Genomic DNA, 25,589 nt, shown 5'->3' with positions numbered 1-25,589 from the left:
CAACACAATTAATAATCTGCATTCTTTATAGAGACACCTTCACATGAAGTATGTAGGACACCTGAAAGATACCTTTTCCTTGCAACACAATTAATAATAATCTGCATTCTTTATAGCTACACCAGAAACCAAACAGCACTCAAAAAATAACCCGACAGTGACAACATGCTGCCTTTTAACTCTCCCTCGCACTTAAGAAGTGTGGGATTATTTGTCAGGATTTTATGTTCATGACTTCTTTTTCTAAAGGTTTGAGGCCCTTTTCTCTGCTGTGGCGACTGAACAAAAGCAGTTCCCCAGCAGAAGCACTCACAGCTCCTTGATGTGCAGTCCCTGCGGGAAGCAGCCGTTTCGGATTTCCGTGATGTCATTGAAGCTCAGGTCCAGCGTTTCCAGGGTAACGTAGGGCTGCAGCTCACTGCCCTCGATGCTGCGGATCCTGTTGTGATGCCTGAAACAGTCAGGAGCAGAAAAAGGGACTGGTTAGGTCTCTTAGAAAAACAGAAAGAATATCCGAGCCTGCAGCAGGCCCCCAGGCTGGCCCTGAGTTTGTACACTCGGAGTTATGGTGGCTGTTTAACAGCTGAGGAGAAACCCATCCCAGAGAGATTCCCTGAGCCCCTCACTGCTCCTTGGGCTACAGCCAGCTCACAGGTGTCTGCAGGCTTCCACTTTTTACCTTCTACAGAGCTATTGACTCCACTCATCAGTTTTTCTTCCATTCATCTGGGCTCCCCCACAAGCCTGCACTTCCAAGCTGGATTTGTTACATGCAAGGACTACAGGGCTGTTTCTGAATCCCAAAGGCAAGGAGTGCATGCTCAACATGCCAAGGCTTTATCCAGAGAATGTGACTTTCAGAGAAGGAAACAAAGAAGTAAACACAAACCCAACAAAAGTTACATAACATTCTTCATTCCTAAGGATTCTTCAGAAAATTCCCAGCTTTGCACTATGTTACAGTGATTTATAACACACAGAAATAAGAAGTCTTGCAAATGTTCTTGCTGGATTTCCTTATCTTTGGCTACTTTTGTCCTGCTGTAGGATTAGGACAACTCTGCAGTGCCAGTGCCTGCCCAAGCAGCAGCTGCAGGATCAGACCTGCACTGATCACCTGTGTTTGCTGCCTGACCAGGACAGCCTGAGGGATTCAACCTAAGTTTTTCTTCTGAGAAAGTCCAACCAACTGCCCTCAGTTTGCTTCCAAAGCCACCAAACAGTTAAATACCTTTAGATCTCATCTGTACCCAACAAGGCCTAAGTAAAAATCACCCCCTCACTGAGTCCTTTCCTCTGACTCCTTTCTGGCCTGAGTCAGTGGAGAACAGTAATCAATTAAAAAATACATTGTGCATTAGTCACAAGAGGCAGAGCACATGCCTGATGTGAATTTAGAGCAGTCACTGATGTTACTGGCAGGGCTGTGAGCGAGGCACTCCAAACAGAGACGCTCACCAGACACTTGGGAACTTGCTGAATAATAAGAGACAGTAAAGAGAGTTCAGACAAGTCCTGTGCCTCAATCCATCCAGACACCTACTGGGTGAGCAGAGGAGGGGACAGCAGCCAGTGAAAGCACTCCTGAATGCAAGACCCAGCTTCCCTGACAAGGCATCAGCCCTTTAAAACAAAAACTGAGGGACGTGTGACACAGCTTTTCAGGCACTTCCAGCTGCTTAGGAGCCCATCTTCTCCAGGTTCACCCCCTCTTCAGGCTCTCCCAGGGGCTCAGACAGGCCCTTTTGGAAGAAAACCTCCCTGTAACAGAAAATGCCAGCAGCACATGGCAAGGGACCTGCTCTCCACACCGTCATCTGCTCCTCTGCCCTCCCTGTTATTAAAACCAGATTGTTTCACCACAACCTTTGCTGGTGTCCACGACAGGAAGAGTGAAAAATCTGCAACCCCAGAACAATTTGTTTTTGGGAGACTCACCCTTTAAACAGCCAGCACATGGCCCTTGCTTAATGCTGGGGAAACAGGCACAGAAACACTACTTTGACTGAAGAGTTTAAATGATAATTAATTCAGTGCAGGCTCAGAAAACACTAAGGACAAATTTTACAGCACTACAGCAGTGTGCTGCTAATACAATGCAACAAGGTGTCACAAAAAATCAAAGGAAAGGAATAATTTATGTCTCTAAACTGGTTATTCCATGGGTTACCTGCACACAGGTCTCTACAACCACAACTATTTCAAAGGTAATGACATGGCTGCTATCCAAAAGACCAATATTCTATTACAGCTGGAAATAAAATCTGAATTTTCACATCCATGCACCTAGTAGTAGGACAGTGGTACACTGAATTTATAGTATAGTGGGACTAAAATACAGGAAAAATCACAATACCCAGAATTTTGTGACCGCCATTAATTAAACACATGGGCAAGGGGAATTTCTTTCCCTAGGACTAGTTTTTGGTTTGGTTTTGTTTTTTGTTGGTTGTTTGTTTGCTTGTTTGTTTTTGAGTTTTTTTTTGCAATTAACTTGATCAGTAGAATCACAAGGTTCAGAAATTTTTAATCTTTTTTTTTCTCCTCCAAAGAAGAGCACCCATTAAATGTACACCAAGCCTGATTCAGGAGAGCACCTCAACACAGACATAACTGAAAGCAAACCACGAGCACATTTTCTGGAGCTCTCCTGAAGCAGGGGCTGCGAGTTCAGCTCTGATCTCATCTAAGCTGAGATGGCTGAGATGAATCTGGCTGTAAATTAACAGGAAATGAAGCCTTGTACAAATGAACGTGGAGAATCTATAAATCACCTGACAATCCCTACACAGGGCAGCAAAGTCTGCAACGGACCGAGAGCACAGAGTGAATTTGGACACGAAATGCTCTTCAGAAGCCAATGTTTTTTTGGTGTTTTTTTTTCCTTCTTTCAGAGTATTAATATTTTTGTGCTTTGGTTGCTCAATATATATCCACTCTGCCTGCCTGCCAGATCTCCCAACCCATCCCAGAAGACAGACTTGAAGAAGGGAAGAAAGGGACAGGAAAGAACTATTTGGTTTGAGCCGTGTTCGCAGTTTCCAGGTGACTTCTGTCTGTCCGCCTCTCGCTTTTCATGTGCTGCAGCTGGCAGATGAGAGGGATACATTATTTTACACAGGCAGAAAAACTGGCTCCTTTCTCTCCCTCTCCCCCTTTCCTTCAAAGATGGGCTGACTCCAAATGTAACTCTCAGCTCCAAACACCATCCCGGGCCAGTCCCAGCTGGGGAATGTCAGACAGTTTGCTGCAAAGCACTGCACCCTCTCAAAGCACTGCACTTCAAACAAAGCCTGGGACTTCTCCTATACACAGCATGTGATATGAAGGCAACATAGCCCAAACCTTTTACTAGCTTGATTACAATTTATTTTTCATTCTTTTGGTAAGGGCCCAAATGTGATTTAACCCTTACTGTTACTACTTGGATCCTCTCAGCTCTCCTGCCTTTGTCCCCCCATTCATCGTAAGGGAGTTTTGCAGAAAAAACCCCAAAAACCCCAGTGATGTTATGAATTTGCCTCTCCCCTTTATCACTGACTGGAAAAGGGCTGGATTTCTCCCAACCACTTCACACTGGGCTGGCTTCAAATGTGACAGATCAGATTTTAGAACCAATTGCTGAAACCAGGCGTTAAAGCACGAATAATTGGTGCTTGCACAACCAACACCTCCAGGTATCCTTTCCTCTCCCCACTCCTTGAGTATCACAGCCTGGAAACAGCCTTCCCTGCCTCACTTCAGCCAGTGAGTGTACAATGACAGGGCTTCAATGTGAGATTGTGCAATTAGAGCCTGCAGTGGGAGCCAAGTCTCTTGGTTTCTATTCCCAGCTCTGGCACAGACTCATCTGCCTTGGGCAAGTTCCTTAACCCCTCTCTACCTCTTCCAGTGTGCATGGAAAAGGACTATCCAGCTAGGATGATACAGCCTTTGCTGAGGACTAAAAACCTGGAGTGAAAGCAGCTCCAGCGAAAAAAGAAATCATAGGACCTAAGGAGCCCATCCAAGTCCATTTAGGTTTGTTTATGAATATGGGAGGATCTGGCTAAAACAACTGAACTTCCAAGTTCATACCCAACGTCATTCCCAGAGACACCTCATCTGCAGCTAACACAGACCTGGAGCTGGAACACCTCTGTGCCAAGCTAAGGTAACTGGCAGTCAGCAGTGATCCCTTCTACACCCTCTGTGCACATGGCACTTGCTCAGGAACTTCTTCACCCTGGGTCAGCCCCAGCTCCGGCCGCAGAGGGAGAGGAGGGCTGGGTGGATCCACCCTCCATCCCCCTGGTTCAACAGCCCAGGGTACCACAGCCCCTCAGCCCTTGCACTGCACAGACCCTTTGTGCTTACAGGAGATTTGGACCATCCCCAGCCAGCTCCTTGCTGAAGCAAGGCCGTGGGGAAACAAAGGCTGAGAAAAACAAGCAGAACGTTCCAGCACAGCCAAAGCCTGTTTGGGTTTGCTCTGAGTTGGGAGGGAGCTAAAGGGGGTGGCAGGAAAATAACAGGTGGCTCAAAGTCAAAGGCTTGCAGCATTTCCAGGAATCTCAGCTTGTATTTTAGAGGTAAAGTTACACTTTAATCCCGCTGCGTTTCCTCATTCGAAGCGTCTTTGTGAATATTTATTTGATAAACAGGCTGTGAAACATTTTCCACCAGACCTAATAGGGGAAGAATTCACCTTCCTCTTTGCAGCAGGCAAGGAGAACACCTCTCAGTTTAATTTATACCTTAGCTTCAAACTCCTCGTGTGAAATGGATGCAAAGAGCAGCACAAAAATGTTCCTTTGTTGTTTGAGCCACATTCACTCCCCCCAGCAGCTGCCCACTCCAAAGCTGACAGCAGAAAATCAAAGCAAGACTCTCAGACAGGAATGCACAAGGGGCTTTGCTTGGCCTGATTTAAATACAATCAGCACAAAACCTCCTGGTTTAGACAAAGCTTGAATTAAGGCTGGTGTAGCTGCAGTGTAAATGCTCAGTGTGAAGTGAGGCTAAAGGCAGGCAGAAGTCACATGCCTGGCCTTCATGTAGTGTCAGCTTACAGATCTGGCCCGGCTCACCAGAGAAAAAGGAAAGCTGTAACACAGCAAACCTATTAAACCAGCACCTGTTATAGGCATCAAAAATAAAATCGAGCTTCTAAAGAGGGGCTCTGCACCTCGGGCAGGGTTCTATTAATATGCCAGCACATTTTCAAAATTAGCGTACGAGGGAGATCACAGGACTAGAAAGAGAGAGATTTTAGAAAGTGCAGGGTTTGGTTAGTATTTCCATCCTGACAAAGTACTGAAGAAACAAAATGCTGGAGCCAGAAAGAGTTATGGGGTTTGGTACTGAAGGACAGGCAAGGTTTGGTGTCACAGACTGGCTGTGCAGAGAGAGGGAGATCAAAGGCAGCGTAACCAGAGATGGATCACACACACTGTGACTAACACATGCCTGCAACTACCTGCCCTCCTCCTCCTCAGCTCAGAGGAGATGGAGATCCAGTACTGATCCTTCTAGAAACACTGAAGAAGATCAAAGACATGGGGTCCTAAGCTTTCACCTTACGTGATTTGCTATTCGATTTTTGCCTGTCACTCACTGCACAAACACAACAAATAATACATAAAATCAGTGTTTCAGAGTAGAGTGCAATGCCTGAGTAAATTTCCTAACAAGGCAAGAAGGGTAACTGATAATCTAGAAGATGAATTTGTGTTTACAACAGCAGCAACATAAATGTTCCTGCTTTTCCTGGTCACCTTCTTACATTCAATAACTAAAGATCTCCTAAGTGATTTTTATTAATATATAGAAAGAAGGGAAAGAATGTCATGGGGACCTGCACATCAGCTTTGACTCAAAAGTTCAAACAATTTATCAGTGTAGAACTTCTTACATGGTTTTAACATTTTACTCACAAATTTTTCTTCAAAAGACTTTTCAGAAAACTTTTTCTTCTCTACTGTGACTTGTGAAATGTCTGCCTTGGAGTACAGTGAAGCCATCTCTGCAGCTGAAGATGAAGTAAGCATGCAGGTGACATGCTGGAAGCCTGTGTCACACCATTTTCTAGTTCTTCACATGAGACCTTCCCAAAAAAATGAACTGCCTGATATGCATGAGCCCTCACACTTCCCAAGTGCTCTGGAAAGCCCCACTAGCTGTCTGACACTTTGTGTTTCATATCAGCCTTTCCAGAATAATCCATGAGGCACAAGATTTTGTACTGTCACAAGAACATGTATTTTTATCCAACACAAAAACTGTATTTGCTTATGGGAAGTGCCCCCCTGTCCTTTCAGAGCAAGGCTGCATGGGTTGCTGTTTGGACAGGAAGCAAGGATGCATGGAAGCAGCCCCCACTTTTCTCAGATGCTCTGAATCACTCCTTCCCTGAGGAATCCTGGCAGATTCCCAGGCTGTCACAGATACAGCTCTGTTTGTTCAGGTGCTGGCTGCACACACCACAAGAGCAGAGCAGTGGCAGGCCAGGCAGCCACTGCATTTTAGGGTCAGCCACACAAAAAAAAAAAAAAAAAACAACCTAAAAAACACCACCCCCCCCCCAAAAAAAAAAAAAAAAAAAAAACTAAAAAAATCCCAACACCAAAAAAAAACCACTGAAAAAAAAACCCACTTGTGTATTTTTTACAGATATCCAAACTTTCCCTTAAAGTTTATATGCTCTACCTAAGACTGTAAGTCAAGATCTTCCCTCTCCCTAGTACTCCTTCAGAAAAAGGTCTAAGATGAAGGAAACAAAATCCATTACCATTTTACAGTGTTTTTCACCTAAAATCATATAAAGGAATAATGCATGAAACAAGCTGATGGAGCTATTCCAACTTTATCTAACTACAGCAGAAACTCTGAAGAGGATTTATTCATCTGCTGTACATCAGTTTCAAACCAGCAATATTCCAGGGTTTTTTTATTTATCAGGTCATTTCTCACCCTGTTTTGTGGTTTAGGATGGAGTAGTAGCATGAAGCAAACTACCCCCATCTACACACAGCTGGAACAAGATGGGGGGTAAAAAAACAACCTGGGCTTTGGGGTTTTTTTGAAGATAGAGGAGATGGGAAAAAATGGAACCTTTCACAGTGAAGTGATTGTGTCTCTGTTCCAGGTCATGGATGTTTGGAGGCAGAAATCAGTCTGGGAGATGAGATTTGCTAATTCACCCCTTTGGGCCTGGGAGCAGCTGCCACCTGCAGAGGGCTGTGCTATGAACTCTATTCCCACAAGCAAACTCTTACTCACACAAATAGTTCCACTGCAGTCAACAGGACTGTTCATGTGAGCCCAGTGTGACCCAGGGGCTATGTTTGCACTGTCTATTATTAAAGGCTACTCTGTGGCCACTCACAGGACCAAGCTCATCTGCCTCTCACACTGATGGACTGCAACCACTGACCCTGCTGCACTCCCAGTGGCCTCAGAGCATCCTCGTGCCCGGGGTATCAAGCATGGGCAGATGTTATCCTGCTGGATAGACAGGATACACCAGGCACACTCCCACAGCTCCTTCACAGGCAGCCACATGGATAAGAGGAAGGGATCAAGCATTCTCTTTAGAATCTTTCCCAGCAGCTGGACATAAGCAAAGGCCTGGGTCTGATGAACAGTCATTAATGGGATTTCTTGGGTTAAGTATGAACAGCATGAAGGAAAGTCCTGCTATTGCAGCCAAAACCACCCCATACCCACTGAGATGCATACTCTCTTTGAATATTTCTGAACTAGCACTGTTTATGTAAACTTTCTGACTTCTTACATGACCTTACACTGTGTGGTAGATCCACTGAGGTAAGCCATGTCATTTCTCAAAGCTCTCTCCCTCCCTCACTTTGATCTGCATTTCCTTTCACTGGACTCTGACTTGCCACCATATGATTTTGGATATTTCTTGCAACATACAACTTCCTAAGCCTTCAGCATTTCATTCCATTGAGAGAACAAAATGTGTGGGACAGGCAGGATTAGAATTTAGTCATCTTTACAACAGAGGCTGTCTTATCTCTTCAGCAGATTACACAACCTGCTGTGACATCAAAGCAAACAGAGATTCCTGAAGACAAGACAGTCTCTGTTATGGGCACAGTCCCCCCATCAGCAACTGGGGGGCTCTAAGAGGACCAGCTCTCTTCTGGTTACACTGCATGTTTCATCAAGATTGTGCTCTGCAGCAGCTTTTAAAATGATGCATTCACAAGGGGCACAGATCCATTAAACAGGCTGTGCAAAGCATCTCTCATTGTCTGGCACAGCTTCTCTGTAACGAGCCTCCCTGAACTTTGGTGAACCCCAAAGCATCTCAGAGATGATCTGCAGAGCCCTGAGCACACCCTTCAATACACACCACCCTGGGCTCACCCCTCAATGGAGGATGTACCTGCAAGGGTTGGGGCCAGGTATTTCAGCAGGGGCTGCCCAACCTGTGATGCAGTTAGCCCAAAGGCACAAAGGAGGGACAGATCTCTAAGCCACCATCACTGCTGCTTTTGAAAGGGGCAGTTTGCAAGCACTCAGAGCTGTATGAGCCTTTCACCCCCTCCTCCAGCTCTCTGTCCATGCCCCTGTCACTTCTCACATTCCCTGACCTCCATCCGGAGCAAGCACTGAGAAAGGCTGCAAAGGACAGGAGAGGCTCTTCTGAGAGCTGAACTCTGCTAAGGAGGAGAATTGTCCTATGGGAATAGAAGGAAGGGAGTCAAATAAGGTAAATGGCAGTTTTCACACAAGCATGCAGGAAACCACAGGGCTCTGCACCAGCTGTCTGAACGGGGTCGTGGCACTCAGCAGAGCCTCTTTGAAGGAAGGGCTGCATCAGTATTTGAAAGGGGTCATTCAGTTGCTGGCAGATGACAGTCAGGTCAGTGTTTCCATGCTCTACATCTCATATCTTTGGTGTGCTACTCTTTTGCTCTGCCACTGGCTTTTCCTCTTGTGCCTCTCCCTCAAGGGCTTTCTTCTGCCACTGATACACGCCAGCCAAACTCAATTTCCCATCACAAATTAAATGCATAAGCAACTCTCTGAAGCCAAGAAAGAGGTTAGCTTCACCACCACTTTGCTGCTCTGATGAGCTCCTGCTCTCCACAGCCCCACACCTGCCCAGTGCCCATGACAGGGTGCTGCCAAGGCCCCCCACCTTATCACTGCCTCAAAGATGAGTCAGGTCTGTGATAACAAGAACAGAAACCCAAAAATCAGATCCAGCCCAGATGTCAACTAACAGCACAGAGCAGGGGCTGGAGCACAGACAGCAGCTTCCTTTCATTTCTTTGCATGCAAGTTTTGTGCTATTAATCAACAAGGATGGCATTTCCATTTGAAAGCCAAGAAGATCCAAAAGCCAGGGCATGGAGGCACTTTCATCCCTAAATCCTGATACTGATTTTAGTTTCTCTTTGTGTAACACATGATCAAAGTAAATAAGATCCACCACAGCCTAGAGAGCGCATGTGTTTTGTGGGTGGTTTTGTTTTGCTTTTGTCTCTCCACGGGAGTGAGGAGGGGAAAATAACACAAGGGGAGAAGCAATTTAAGTGCAAACCAAATGCAGTGGGTCTGCCTGTAATGCTGCAATTTTCATCCAAATTTTAACTGCAAGCAGACTTCTTGATAGCAGGCACTGTCTGTGTCTCCAAGCCACAATGTGACACAGGGGCTTTTCCCACCTTTGACAGGAACACAGTGAAAACAGGACAACATACTTGAATTCATCTTCCACACCATCAAACTCTCAGTCTCGTGGAACTTGCAGCAGAAGCTGCTAAAAGATCTGCCTCTTGAAAAAGGCAGCATTTGAAGAAACAGATTTTTGACTGGCCAGTCAAACTCCTGTTAACACTTGAGAGATGTAGATAGGCTGGCTGTTCTGTCTGCTCCAACATGACACACACTTGTGCTCTGTTGAAAGGGCTTATCTGTCTTGTCAGCAAGGTCACAGGAACAGGGATTGCCTCTGGGCAGACATCACTGAGCTCTGCTCAGCTCACACTGCTCTGCCTGCAAGAAGGAATAGCTCCTATGTGGAAAAGCAGTGGTCAAGGCAGCAAAGAAAAGAGCTGCTCTTCACAAGAACAGGCACCCTGTTGGTAATGAAGCTCACCAAGTAGGAAGGGTGGCTCTGGGAAACCCCAGAACAAGGTGTCAAAACATCCAGGGAAGGGGAAATTTGGGATTTAGAGTAGAACTGCCTCTGTGCTAAGCCAGGCTGGTGTAAAACAGGCTGTTCAAGCTTCCCTAGTAAAGATCTTATAAAGTCAAGTGTAAGCGCTCACCACCTCCTAGCCAGTAAGTTCTCCAAGCTTCCATAGTAAGACCATTTACATCTTCAGCTCCTCCTGTTTTGAAAAAGATGACTACTCTCTCAAGGAAACAAACCTTGAGGGCAAAAATATCTTGGTAAGATCACCAAAAAGTGTTCCTTCTCCAGGGTACCTGAGGGATTACAGAAAATCCAATCCCTTGTCCTGATTGCTCATGCTAATCACCACCCTGGTCAGCAACTGCTTGCACAGTCTGTGATCTGCAGTAGATGGACTGGACAGGAAATGATTTTTAAGTCTAAAATCCATTTATAGATTCTTTCTTTTGTCATCAACTTTTAATTCTGCCTCTCCCCAACTCACTTATCTGCTCAGATCTGACCACTAACACAGTTGTCTTTTCACTCGGACAGCCCTGCACTCCAGTTTCATTTTCCAGCTACCTTTGCTATTTTCCCTGATGTGCAATTGAACATTAAATGGTTTGACAGGCAGAACATGTACTCACCCAACCACTTATTCCCAATCAATATTCACGTGGAATTGCTGTTAACAAGCAGGAGTTATGCACACAAACCTAAGGGAGCGTGGCCTCTCAAGTGATCACTCCATCTGAAGGTGTGACAGATCACTCTCTCATCTCTCTTAACCAGCAATCACATTTTCCACTCTGCACACCCCCAGCAGGGCTGCTTTTGCAAGATAATCACTATTGACATGATCTCTATTGTTCACTTCTGCAATTAATTGGGGAATTTGACATGGGTTAAAAATAAGAGACAATCCAGCACATAGCTGGCTTTTATTCAGTTAGAAATGAGCTTTCTCCAGACTTTTTTGCTAATCTCTTTCAACCTTAACCTAGGAGGATCACATTCAAGTGAACATTTTCTTCACCCTACACTACTCCTAATGGTGTCAATGTTTTATGTCATCCAACTTAAACCCCACAATTCTACCCCCACCCTCCTGGGGGGGTTTTTACTCCACTCTGGGATCTAATTCATGCTCTGAGCAAGCACCACTGTCTACAACCAGGATACCTGGGGACTAACTGCTCAGTCTCAGTAGGGATGTGGGAACAGCTTCTTTATATTGTGCAATTTTCTTTAAAAGCTGAATTGGCTAAGCTTTCAGAGAGGAGCATGGAGAGAGAATTTTACCCCAAAATAATTCAACTTGCTTTTACTGTAGCTTCAACTTGACTTTTACTCACCTCTGAGCAAACTTAATTGCCACTGCCAGCAGTTTTTAGGCAGGAAACTCCAATATCCAAAAAAAATCTTTTAACTCAGCAAGTTATTTATATTTGAAACCTGCTTGGTCTGTGAAGACTAACAAAGGAATTGCTTTTGTAGACATGTGCTTTATTTGCCATATGCCATTAAATGAGACAGTCAATCCACCACAGATATTAATAGTAGCAATTTTGGGCTATTCTAAGGCTCAGATATGAAGCTATTTTTCATACTGACCTTAGCAAAAGATCATGGTTGCAGATGACCCTAAAAACTGATGTGGGCTTGATCTGCAGAGGGACAGAACTTGCACTTTGTGCACTGTACATTAAATATGCTCCTGCCCTTGGAGATGCTTTACATCCAGGAGTTCCAGCTGCCCTGAGGCAGATGGAGGAAGCAGATCCACCCAAAGGGGAATTTACTTTGGGGTATCATGAGTATGTGGGTCATGCACAGAAAGATCCTCTTCCAGTATTCCAACCCCTAACCCTGTGCTCTCTGTCCCACTGGTGTCCTCTCCTCCCTCCAGACACAGAATCAGCACACAGATGCCAGGGCAGATCTGGCCTAGCTCAAAGCAATTCTCTGCTCACAGAAGAAGCTGCCAGGGCTGCACAAAATGCTTCTTTTTAAATACATAATAGAGCAGCCTCCAGGGGTAACTGGTATTTCATGAGCTGCCACCAACTTTCACTATCTTTATCCTCTGGCCAATTTTTACACTCCACTGTATGTGCCCAGATTACTTTCTGATGCTCTTTTGTTGAGTCTGATAACTGTGTGCTTTACTGCTGCTGCTTTTCCAGAAGAAATGATTACTCATTTCCCTGGAATAGCCTCAGATCCTTTGCCATTTCCATGCACTCATGTTATATCTAAAAGCTCAAAGAGGACATGCAAATGATTAGAACAGTTCCAACAGCACAAAAGAAAAGTCAAAACAGCATCTCTTCTGGTGCTTGGGAGTACATGATTAATGAGAGTTTTCTGCACTGGGAAAGGCTCCTGCAGTCTTTGGCCTCAAAAACTTGCAGACTTTCCACACCAGAGCCTTAATATGAACTCTGAGCAAAATAAACTTCAGAGGTGAGTTTCAAAATATCTTATGCCTGTACATTGCTGCACACTGAACAGCCTGTCAGCATTCTTTTATTTTTCCCTTTCCATATTAATGTGTTTCACATCCAAACCCAGAAGCTCAGTATAGCCTGAGTAGCCAAACTCTCAGAAAGCCTCTCTCTCCATCTCCAAGGGGAATTACCTAAGCAAGCACTGGAGAACTGGTCCCACCACACATTACACCATGTAGGTGATGCAAGCAGGGGCTGGGGGTGAATCTGCTCCCACTTATCTATCTACACCACTCCACCTCAGCCAAGAAAACTTTCTCTGGGCCAATAAAGAGGGAGAGTGGAAGGCAGTGTGGTTTCTGAGCTGCCCAAGGCACGTCCTGCACACAGGCAGAGCTGCTGACTCCAGGCAGACCCCGCGAGGCACGGCTGCCTCTGACTCATCTGGATTTGGTGCTTGTGAGCACAAAACCTCTTGCTGCGACCCAGAAGGAATTAACAGAGTAGTCTCCTTATTTCTAATTGTTAGATCATCCCTTTTTAACTCCAGCAAAGATGACTTGCAGATTAAACCCCTTGGGGGTCAAGGCAGTTGTTCTGTTTGTACAGCAATTAGCACAGCAGGATCCCAGGCCACAAATGGCCTCCAAGGCTACGTCTGTGCTGTCTGTGAGCTCAGACCTCATTCCTCCTGCAAGCCAAACCTCCCAGCTCTCAACACCGCCCACACAGAGGTTTTTACTCTGGCCTAGCCAGGAACACCAAAGTGAGCTCACACCTCGTGTAGAGACCAGCTCAGGCTTGAGTGAGCTCTACGAGCAGCACAGACGGCAGCAGCTCTGAGCCCTTCCCTCTACCAGGGTCACAGAGCTGCAGCTGCTGTCCTGATGCTCAGAGTCTGCAACATCTTCACTCCATCTTTGCTATTCAGGTTAAGTCACAGATCTCAAGCCCACCACCCCAGCTCCCAGGAAATCTTGCAGAAAGGAAGGTGTAGTTGTGAGATCCCACTCAGAGCAGCAGAGCACAGGCTGCTTGCATTGTTTCAGCTCACAAAGCAAGACACCTTTGTCTTGGATGAAAGCAAAACAGCAGCTCAAAGAATCTAATGGACCACATGGGTTTTCAGAAAGTCTCTGCAAACCCCATCTGACAACACAAGTGAGGCAGTGCAAACAGCACTAAAATAACAGCAGCTTTCCCAAGCCTTGACTGTGGAAGATGAGCCAACAGCTCAATAGTGCAATCCTGATTCTGCCACATCATGGACTTCCTAGACCAGTCAACTTTAATCTAGTACAAAGGTCTAATGAGAGTCAAAGAAAATCAAAGTTAGACAAGAAACAAGGGTCACAATTTCAACAATGTGGCTAATTTAACCAGAATTATAAAGAAATCACCAGCACTTGAGGAAAAGCTCTACAAGAAACCATGCAAGTCAAATGGAAGAGACTGCCTGAAGTCTTTGACCTGTCTTACCTGACATCCAGCTGGAATAGCATTGAGTACCCTCCTTTCCATGAGGATCATGCTGCCCCAACCAGCATCTGAGCTCATCAGCCCTTTTCCAAGCAGTCCTAGCATGTTCCCTGCCACTCCCAGTTTCCAATTCTCCACGTATTTAGCTTTCAAATTTTACATGATCTATTTTGCCTGGGGCACAGCAGATCACTTACCCTTCTCCTATTAGCTCTCTGTTTAATTACATTTTAATGTGAATTGATCTTTACATTAATGAGTCTGTAAAGAAGATTGATTTTCTTCAAGAGACTTTTCTGCTCAGTTTGGCAGCAGAGTAGTCCTATTGATTTCGCTTTCCCCAGTAAATACACTGCAGTGTCATTGCATCTTCTTGTGAATCAGCTAATCCTATTTCACACTCTTTTGCTCTAAAAATCCCTGTTCTGAGTTCCTTGTTATCTGTGCTTATTCAGAGCAAGATGATGGGGCCAAAGCATCTTAAACAGCTCTGCCTGTTGCTAACACACAGCTGACTGCTGTGGGTCACTGTCCCCTTTGTTCCTCAAGGGCTGGAGGCTTAAAAGACTTACAGTGAAAAAAATGAAAGTAATTTGAAAGTGTTTAATCTGTTAACGTCCTTAACTCCCAGCCAGCTAAGGATGTGGCAGAGTGTTGTGGGTTTACCATGCTTGCTCCAGAGGTCTGGTCAGAACTCTCCACTGAGCCCTACAGCTGCCCAACAGCCTGTGGCCGAGGATGCTGACTGAATCAGGCTTGGAGCCAGGGCAGAGGACAAGGATCCACCTCCATCATCTGTCCAAACACCCCAAAACCCCTCCAGGGTGCAGTTACTCACATGCAGGTAGATGCAGAAGCAGTGAGGACAGGCCCCAGAGTAAGGGCTGAGCTTGTGCCTGCTCATGGGATTGTAGAAAACCCATAATAGCAGACCAGTGCAGGGCTGATTGCAGCTCCTTTAACCTGGCAGGCCTAAGAGTTCTTCCACAAAAGTTAGTAAGGAAGCTGGATATAAACAGACTAATTCTGCAAATAAATGGTTTCTTCCATCACCCCTTTCCCCACCAGATCAGGTAACAGGGTCTCCTCGAGAGCCTTCAGAGTTAACACCCTGTAGCTGCCCTGGGATGGGAAATCCTCAGCCAAGGGCATGTCAGTGAAAACATCCTGCCATCAACTCCCAAATGTCCAAGTCTAGGAACTGTAACTAAATTACAAATGCTGTGGGAATTTCAGGCAAGGTTCTCCTCTCAGCTATTCCGATGTAATTTCAGAATGAATCCAGACTCGGTCTCTCCCCCTCCCAGCTGAATTTCCTGGCTTTTGTTTGCACTACCAGATGTTTGCATTTAATGTCTGTCTTTATTTGGTAACCCCTACATAGATTATTTTTCCCTTCTGTTCTATTAAAAGCCTTATCAAGTCCCTTACGTTTGCTCTTGCTGAAATGAACGACTTTGGCAATATTTTCAACATGCAAGGCAAACAAACTGATTCTTCGAGGAATAACTGAACCAAACTTCATGGCAGCGTATCAGGACAAAGCATTTTTGATACATATGTTATGTCTGCATCCATCTGCAGCCTGGGACATCCAAAGGCTGGCAGAAAGCTTTGAGAATTCTCTCTTCAGCAGATTCTCACATGCTTACATTTATATTTAACTGGCCTCTGGTCCTCACACGTGTGGGGATCAGGCAAGTTTTGGGTGATGGAGACAGGTAAGGAAAACCCAAAAGCAGGGAATGCAAAGCAAAGCTCATTTAAAAAAAAAACAACAAAAAACCAAACAACAAAAAAAAAAAAAAAACACCCAACCAAAACACCCCCACATGACCACCAAACTTAATGGGAAATTTGAGTTTGGCAGTATTGTTTCTCCCAGCCCCAAAAGGAGAAAAAGTGTGTTCTCCTGTTTAGGAAGAGTAGGAGATGAAATAACTCATTCAGAAGGGATGTTTTGAGTGACAAATATACAAGCCTTGCTTTTATAATACATTAACAGTCCTTTGGAAATACTTAACCACATGCAATATACAAAACCTACTTCAGAGGTTTGTGAGGTAAACACACTTCACACATTTCTAAACACTGAAAAAAAAAAAAGGAAATGTATTTATTTTTCTTTAGCATTAAGAATACACTGTAACACTATACACTTAAACACAAACCAGTTTCTCAGTACACAAGTCTTCATTATGAGTCTTCACCCTGGGTTTGGTTTGGCAGCCTCCCCAATTATTACTTCACGATTGGAAGGCCAGAAGAAACCAGTATGACCATATAATCTGATTCCTTACATCACACAAGGCTAAACAGCTTTACCAATTTGCCTATCAAGCCCATTAACCCAGGGTTGAACTAAAGGCCCATCTTTTAGGAAGCCAACTAATTGATTAAAGACTCCCAAAGATAGAGAAAACTTCATTTCCTCAGCAAATCATTCCAATGTGAGTCAGCAACATCGATTGGAGCAGGTACTTTAAAACATCTTTCAGGTTATTTTTATCTCTGATAAAAATGAAAAGGAAATGCAAGGGGGAAAAGAAGTGGCATTCTCTAATACAAGCTGAACAAAGAGACCCTTCTTGCAGAAGTATGACAGCAGTATTACAAATCCTGCTATCAGAGTTATTTATGTGCAGCAGCTGAGGAGAGCAATTCAGATTTCTGGAAAGTGATACTAAGCAGGTTTGTTCAGAATACCATTCTTTTATCATTTGGCTTTGTAGCTTCTCCTTCCTTCTGCACCACTCTGAAATTTCAGAGGAGCTGTAAATCTACTGCCTTCCACAAGTCATTATTCCCCCTTTCCAAACTGCTTATTTCATTTCAGGAATAAAAAACCCAAAGCTCCAGCAATTTGGTTCTTTGCCAAGGGCTAAATTAATAGCAAAAATAACAACAGGGGCTTGTGGAACCCAGAGCATTTATAGACTTCATGAGAAAGAGAAGCCAGTCTGGGGGGGGCTAACACTATATCCCTGCATGGCAAATTCTGTGCAAGCTTTCCATCCATAAATCAGATTTCTGGAGGTCTTTTTCAAAGCCTGGTGCACAGCACAAATGTGGCAGCACAGTAAGCTAGCAGATAGATACTGCCTCGGAATAAGTCAGAGCCTTTTGAGCAAGAGAGGCCAATCAGCTGGTGGTGTGGTCACAGGCATTTTCACCACAAGAAGTACCAAACCCATGGAGGACACAGATACCTGCCTGCAGGTGTACTGCAGGGCCCTGCAGGCTGGAAGCCACCACTTGAACTGCTCCAGCACCTTGATGGAGTCCCTGTTAGCCATAAAGAGTTCCCAGGAGCCTGGGGGGTATCATGCATACCTCAGCAAAATTCCTTCTCAGTGCACAGTACAAGCAGACACATGCAAAAATTTATTTTAGAAGTCCACACTCTTCAGATACTAAATTGTTTGATATTTTAATGTTTTATCCTCTTCAGAAGCACCATGGGCCAAAGATCCTTGGTGGCCAATACACAAGGGCTCTCAGGTGTCTGATGCTTCTGTGGTCATCTAAACTACCAAAGTTAGGAACTTCAAACCTTCTGCAGATCATGCTTTACAATGATCTGCAGAAGGTTTGAACATTTTCTTTCTCTCTCGAAAGAAAATGTTAAAAAGAAGTTGAAAGAAATCATAAAAACAGGTCTGGGATGAGTTCCCTAAAAGATTAAGATATGAATAGTCTCTGGCTTTAGGAGGAAAGAAGAAATGACCAGAACAGGGCCAGGAATAAAAAGAACAACAAAGAAAATGTAAAATTTAATAGCACAAGTACGACCTAATGGTTGAAACCCAAAGGCAGATGAGAAAAAAGAAGTTTTATTCAACCTGTGGAATTTACTGACATGAGTTACCACTGACCATAAGCACAACACACAACTTCACATATATCATACTTCTCCAAGTGATGTTTCTTAATTAAAGGTAATTAACTCTTAAGTTTCTTAACAAGCCAAAAACCAAAATCTAGATTCAGCAGGAACGAGTGTGACACCCATGGAACTCTCAGAGGCAGCTAAACCCTCCCCAAGAGAGCCCAGAGGCAGAGGAGGGGGCAGTGACTTACAGGTGCAGGGCACGGACGCTGGAAGCAGCAGATCCCAGGGAGGGAATGGCACTCAGCTCGTTGTGGTCCAGCCTCCTGCAAGAAACAGAAATTGAGGGTTGAAGGCAAGCAGCCAGTGCCCAGGCATAGAGGAGCAGGGGAGGGCTGGCAGCGGGGCAGAAGCTTCCATCTGAAGGGGTTTTTCTGGACCTGTGCTGGCCACACCTTGCTCTTTAATACATGAGAGCCACCATCGCTGGTTCCACGGTATTGTCTTTCCAAGAACAAGGCTTTCCCCCCCTGCCACCCACTCCCCAAAGTGCCAGGCAGGAAAACATTGTGCCACAGCCCTCCACTAGCCTGTGTTTCCAGAGCCAAACCTGAGACAGGAGAATTTTGCACCTTAAAGCCAGGGCCTGATGCTTCAAGTGTTTTTCTGACTGAAAGCAGATCCTTGCCATGTGACTGGCTCTTCCTTGCTTTAAAGAGCCCTTGTTTGTACGGTGAATTAGTCAATTAATTACTGTAACAGTCGCTCGTCTGGCTGCTTGAAAATTACCTAATTTCTCAGTCTTCTTGCCCACTCCCCCCTCTGCTGCAGTGATCACAGCCAAGCCCTGGGCAGGCTCCCCAGGACCCCCAAAGCACCCCAGCTCCCACCCCTGCTGCTCCAGGCACAGCCTCTGGGTCACTCTGGGCCTTCCAAGTGCTCCCCTTCTGCAGAAAATCCTGACAAGGTCACAATTTGGGGGCAAAGCACAGCACCCCAGGGCTGCACAGCATCCCAGGGCTGCACAGCACCCCAGGGCTGCACAGCACCCCAGGGCTGCACAGCACCCCAGGGCTGCACAGCACCCCAGGGCTGCACAGCCAAGGGTTGCTAAGCCACAGGCATGAGTAGGGGCAATCTTAAATTATGTTGGGTTTTTTCCCCTCTTCTTTCCTTTTAGCCCTATTTTTGGCAGGTGGGAGAGGGCAGTGGCACATTTATCCCAGAACTTCCCTTCTGGCTCCTCTGAGAGGAGGCAAGATATTTGATTTCACGAGGAGTTCCAAGCACTGCTGGGATAAAAGCTTTCCTCTGCCTCTGACATTATACCCATGCCTTAAAATGTAAGGGAAAAAAGCCAGATGCATTGCAATTCAGCAAGGAGCTCCACTCTGCAACTAAAAGCTCACTGTCGCTCATATTACAACATGGTCTAGAGCTTCCAAAGGTACAGAGCAAGCTGGAAAGAGCATTAAAATGCTTATTTGAGCATGTTTTCATTAACACCTAACTAAGCATCTTCAGGAGAAGAAGGAGCCTGGGTCAGCTCTGGTAAAGCAGCTGTGACACCAACCAGCATCTAAGAACTGGTCAAACCCTCCTCTGACATAAGTGTGATATTCATATATCAGCCTCCTGCCATGGCAGGAATCAGTCAGAAGTGGCTCTCCCACCTCATTTTCTTTCTTGGCTCACAGGCTCCATTTGCTGACACAGAGGAGACAGCCAAGCTCTGGATTTGCCCAGGATTTCCCACTCATCTTTCCCTTTTCCCTATGTAAAGGAATTGGAAAATAAAAAATAAAAAAAGAGGGAGGTAAAAAAAAAACCCTCAAAACAGAGCAGCTGGGCTGAACAACTTTAAGAACTTTCAGTCTCCTTCCCCAGCCCTCACCTTTGATGACACAAACCCTCTGGATGCTGAGGCACAGGAGGAGGGGGGGCCACCCATATAAAATATTTACAGTCCAGTTGCCAGGCTGGTGTCAAGCTGAAATGGAGCCTGCTCAAAAATAGCACAGCTCTCCAGAGCTTTCAGTGAAAGGCACTTTAGAAAAGAAAAGGTGAGCTGTTTGGAGAGGAATTTTAGCATGGTTACTCCTTTCTTTGCTACCAATGAGCCTGGAAAGCCTGAGAGCCATGAAACAGCCTGACAGCCTTCAGTCTGGTGGATTCCATGATCCACATGACATGAGGAAAGCCCAGAGAGGAGCACAGGGCCCACCCCACAGCAGCACCCTCCATCCATCCCATCCCACTCATCCCATCCCATCCCACTCATCCCATCCCACTCATCCCATGCCATCCCAGGAATGAGAATGGATGGACACCAGGGGATTGTCACCAAATGAAGGCACCAAAGGGGATGAGAGAAAGATCAAGTGTCCTGAAGGAAAATATTGTCCCAGTCCAGCCCCTACCCTGAGCTTCCACCACTTACTGCAGAGCAAGTGGGATCACAGGGTTTGGCATCACTTTGAGCCACTAAATTTCATCCTATACAGACTTAAAACTTTTCCAAAAGCTTCTCATAAATGCCACCAAAACAAAGCACACAGACAACTGCCTAAAAGGGAGAAGTGCAGGATAAATTCTGCTCTATCACAATCTCAGTAAAGCAAAGCAGAGCATTGAAGGTAAGAGATGAAGTTTAACTCTTTTGGTCTGCAGATATTTTCTTTAAATCAAGGGAAAACAAAATGTTTTCAAAATCTACCACACTAATTATTCACATGGAGAGACACACACAGAGTTTTAAGCCTTGTGTAATGCTCAGGAACCACAGACAGCACGTTTGAAGCATCATGGGAGGTTCAGGTCTTATCAATGCATCTATTATTTGGGGCAATCTCTTTCCCTGAGGGTGCCTTGGTTTGCCCAGCACAGCATGCACAGAGGAACACTGACTTGCTCTCGAGACATGCCACAGCATGATGCTTATTTCATGAATGTTTGTCAAGTGCTTAAAAAAAAAACCCTCAGAAAGAAGATGCTCTGGCAATATAGATGTGGTTCTCCTTGTGAAATGAAGTTTATTTCAGTGGTCTGTGGTTTAGCTGTTATTCAAAAGCAACCAAGATTAGTAGATAGGGCTTTTAATAGAGCTTCTCCCTCCGACTTCCCAGAGCCTGCCTTCCAGGCTCTGCTCCAGACCTCTGCCTCCCCTCCAGTCTCCCCTTTCTGACTGCTCCCTTTCCCTCCTACTCACTCTCCTGCTCTCTCCCTATTCCCTAACCCTGTCTTTCTGACACAGCAAGCAGCTCTTATCTACCCATTACACTGTGGCTGCACTACTTATCTCCCCAGAAACCCTGACACCTTTTTACAGCATGGAACTGCTCAGTGCAGGGCTTGCCCTGCTCTACACACGTGCAGCACTTTGCTGAAGAGAATTCCCTACCTGGGCAATCAGAAGCCACACACATTTCCCAATTTCCCACCCTGTGCTCCCTGAAGTCACTCACACACCTTCAGGCACTTCCATGAATAAAAGCTATTGCTAAGCCACAGTCATGTTGGGATAATTCTAAGTCAGGGCTGCAATTCTCTTCTTTAAGCACAGAGCAATTTAAGGCTTTCCACAGTGAAAAGAGAAGCTGAGAAAACAGATCCTGCAGGCAGTGTTCTGCTGGGCCACATCACTTTCTCTCTGAAGACCGTGCAGAGCTGATTTCAGAGCACTGCAGTCACTTCTGATAGACATTCCTCACTTGCTCATGATTCCCAGCAAGTCCCTACTGTTCATGTAAACAGAGAAGCCAAGGGAGAGATGCTACATGGATCTCCACAGTCCAATCCAGCAGGCATCAGTCAGGGAGAATTCCACTTTTTGCCTGTTTAAGAATCACAGGATCTGGCCCCTCCACGAGTGCCAACACTTAATGAAAACAGACAGAGGACAAGAGAAAATGCTTGATAGAGCACAGGATTGTTTCTGAAAGGAAATGTTTTTTCAGTTTCCCATGAGGCACCAGTAGCTCTTCAAACAGAGCCCAAACCTCAAGTATGCCAGCGATTCACCAGGCAAACACAGCTCATTACCTCAGCCCACTGCCTGCAATCTCAGTCACTTTTGTTTTTAAACCCCAAAATCAGAACTCCAGGAATCCCTGGGAAGGGCTGACAGTGCAGCCCCTCTCTGAGTGAAACTGCTGAACCTTCAGAGAGATCAGGAGCTTGGAAAACCTGCAGTTCCCTGAAACAGGTTTGTTTTACCAGCAAGGAGGGGCTGGCACAGCCATTCAGACCTTCACCAGCTCCTCTGCTCCCCACCAGAGCAGAAGACAGCTCTGCTGGTTTAGCCTCTTCTAGCAAGACTTCCAACAGAGTTTGTGCTGGTTCCAAAAGGAGCACAAATGTCTGAGAGAGGAGGAGGCACAGTTAAGTGCTTTGTAATCCACTACACTACACCTTTGTTTCCTGGGAGATTTGGGCTAGGTTGGCATCAGGTGTCACAATCCAGGCTGCTGTGCCTTGCTTCAGGGTTATGCTTTCAGCAAGGAGCTCTGTGTGTGTGTTCAGGTGTGCTGAACTGCTGCCTCCAAGCATTGCACAACACCCAGGGAGGCAAACTCCAATGATTTCCAATAACAGCTCTGCTGTTTTAATTGGGATGTTGTGTTCTGCTCATTGATTAGTTTTAAAAAAGCAGCCCAGATACAGTAAGAAAAAACCTCCACACCAAGTCAGACCTGCTCATTCAACTTAGCTAAAGGAAGGTCCTGTCTTAGGAAACTAGATATAATTTCCTCAGAGCCCACAAGCAGCCCTGGCAAAACACAATTAAAACCTTTGAAGGAATACTTACACTTCCTGCAGGTTCGACAGCTCTGCAAAGACAGAAGGATCAATCTCTGCCAACTTGTTGTAGCTCAGGTTTCTGTTAAAATAAAAGACAGTGGGATCAGCAAAATACAGTCACCCTGCTCAGCAAAACAGTCATCTTAATTATTCTGGATGGCACTTGGGAAGGTTTGGGTTTTGGGCTTTTTTAAAAGAGAACTTAAACAGGAGAGCAGCACTTTTCTGCTGAATACATGAGTTTAGTTCCATGACAAAAATCTTATCTAGCTCACCCCAAGCTTCTTCCTCTTTTGCATTAGATTAGTGTGGTTTTAATTTGTCTTCATTTTACACAATTACATTTATTATTCTACTATTGATTAGTTGCAACCACAAAACTAATCACAGATGAATAGGATGTTTCCTGACAAATTAAAGTCTGAATTGAAACAATCAACAAACCTTCCACTCAATATTTTATAGCTATATTCACACAGGATTTTTTTTTTAATACCACTATGTGTTACACACAAAATACACATATGGACACTTGCTATGTGTAAACATAAAATATATTCTACATTTTCTAACAAGATGATATAATTAGTCTATCACTAAATGTTTTTGTTAATCAGTGACTACAGCTTTCAAGCCTCACAGTAGCCCACACTTTGCTCCTCAACAGCCCCAGCCAACACTTTCCAACTACCCAACAACCCAAATCTAAACCTAAATCATAATCTAGCACCAGTGGATGACAAATGGGTTGTGCTGCATTATCTGAAGGCAGTCTGGTGGGAGAGCAGATCTGCCTCACAGGACACCCCTGACTGGAAACACATCCAGAGCTCAACATGCTGCAGGAAGGAACACACTGCAGGAATTGCTAGGGACAGCAAGCAGGCAGAATCATGCAAATTAAGTGCCAGCTCCAGAAACCACAAGCAAGAGCTTTGCCATGCTCTGCTGCAGCATCACACAGTGCAAGAGCAGAGCCTTCCCTCCAAGATATGCACTCTCAGCACACCACACAGGACAGGTCAAACCTGCAGCCAGGCACTAACCAGATCAATTAAGACCAAGTGACTAATGATGCAGAAAGTAACAAGTGCTTTAATTACCATGCTGTATGCAGTGCTGGCATGTTTCTGTGAGAGTGTAATCTAAAGAGGGAGGAGGCAAATTGATGGGTGGTAGCAGAAAAGCAACCACAGTAAATTGTAAGGAAATTGTGAGGGGGACTTCTTTAATTTTATTTTGCTCCACACCCTGCTCTCGGATATTACCCTGGGTAAAATTCAACCCTCCTGCCTCCTCTGCAGGAGGTTACACCCTCTTACTGCACCTCTGAACACAACCCAAAAGATTCATGGCCTGATTTTAGATAAGCCCTCAAACATTGAGCTGCTTATTCAAACCACCAAGCCAGTCTGACTAGAAAACTGGCCAATCTTCCCTGGTTTGGGTTTTTTCTTTGCTTTAAAAATGTGCCCACAGAAAGAAAGCAGGTCTGGAACCCAAAGAGGATCTAAGTCACAGGGGCACCTACTGAACTTCTACCAATGCTCCATGACCCAAGAGCTGAGGCACACACAAAGAAAAGGCAGCTGCCAGGAGAGCACTGATGGAAAATATCTCCTGCTCACACTAACACACTGTGGCAATGCAGAGAGAAATCCAGGCTCACAGCAGCCTTGCAAATACCAAGGCTTGAAAGACTACAAAGCTTACCAACTTTGCAGGAAGTGATAAACACCTCTTTCAAGCTAAAAAGCAGATATTGATCACCTGCCCTCTTGTAATGCATTTATGGGAAGTCCTCAAAGGTTCCCTTGCACGAGGGAATCATTTGATGGCTCTCACATCACACCATTCCCCATCATTTCAGCTCTGAAGGCAGCCCCTTGCATCTTGCCCAAAATGTTCGATTTTTTTTGCCAATACCTGCTGTGGAAGAATGCTCCACAAATCAGCAACACAGGCTGGCTCTTAACAGAGCCTACAGCTGAAGTTATAGAGGAGTGTAAAACCTAACCAAGCATCTCAGTTTAAAATATGCTGTCCTGTAAGCCCCTACTGTCTTTTAAAACACTCAAGAGACCTTTAAATCAATACCAGCCTACAGCAGATATCCATTTCACTATGAACTCAAAGGCATTTATCTAAATAAAAGTCAAACTGCAGTTTAAACTCAGAGTGTGTTTGAAAGCCAAGTCCATATTCATAGCACAATTACGAATTAAAGTGCAATTTGCCCACAGATTACATTACTACTTTTTTTTTTTTTTTAAACCACACAGTAAGATCAGGTTGGAGCTTGCCCCTGCCTCATCTACAGGCAAAAAGAGAAAATACAACAGGTAACATGCTACAGCCTCAGCACAATGAAGCCATCACAGAAACACAAGTGACAAACTAAAAGGGGGAAATACAGCCAGACACGATGGTGCATGAATCCATCTGTTTCCATGGATTTCTATGCCTTTTACTGCAGCCAAACTTCCCATTTTTCAGGTAATGTATTGCTCCTCAATACATTCCTCTGCAATAGGCTAAGAGGCTGTTTTATGAAGCAAGAAACAAGAACACATGCACCAAAACTGATCCTCCCTGCACTTGCCAGAGGGACCAGGCCCCTGGCTAAGCTTGTGCTCAAGCACTGAGTGATGCTGTCATGAACCTCCAAAGTTCACAAGTGAAAAAACAAAGCTCTTCATAAATTAAAGGATTTCACAGCCACAGTTTAACATCACCAAAAGTGACTTTCTGATTATTGCTGCTGCCATTCAGGACATTTGAACATCAAAGTCACTGCACAAATAGCTGGCTCTTCAGATAGCACAGAGATGTTTTGCTGCACCAGCAACAGAAAGACTTCCCAACAGCTGCTGCAGAAATGCAGGTGAACTCCATC

The 25,589-nt window shown here is 45.0% G+C and overlaps 1 protein-coding gene across 1 annotated transcript in view; it reads right to left on the bottom strand.

The window, feature by feature from the left end:
• Window positions 1-25,589, bottom strand: part of LRIG1 (leucine rich repeats and immunoglobulin like domains 1) — a 90,419-nt gene that overhangs the window by 32,957 nt on the left and 31,873 nt on the right. Inside the window, exons 3-5 of the mRNA XM_030228093.2 lie at window positions 22,701-22,772; window positions 18,145-18,219; window positions 314-451 (exon numbers count right to left, since the gene is read on the bottom strand). Of these exons, the coding sequence (XP_030083953.2) occupies window positions 314-451; window positions 18,145-18,219; window positions 22,701-22,772 (285 nt within the window). The remainder of the gene's footprint in view (window positions 1-313; window positions 452-18,144; window positions 18,220-22,700; window positions 22,773-25,589) is intronic.

The sequence above is a fragment of the Serinus canaria genome, chromosome 12, assembly GCF_022539315.1.
Source record: "Serinus canaria isolate serCan28SL12 chromosome 12, serCan2020, whole genome shotgun sequence".
Lineage (NCBI taxonomy): Eukaryota > Metazoa > Chordata > Aves > Passeriformes > Fringillidae > Serinus > Serinus canaria.
This window is presented reverse-complemented; position numbering and strand designations above follow the sequence as displayed.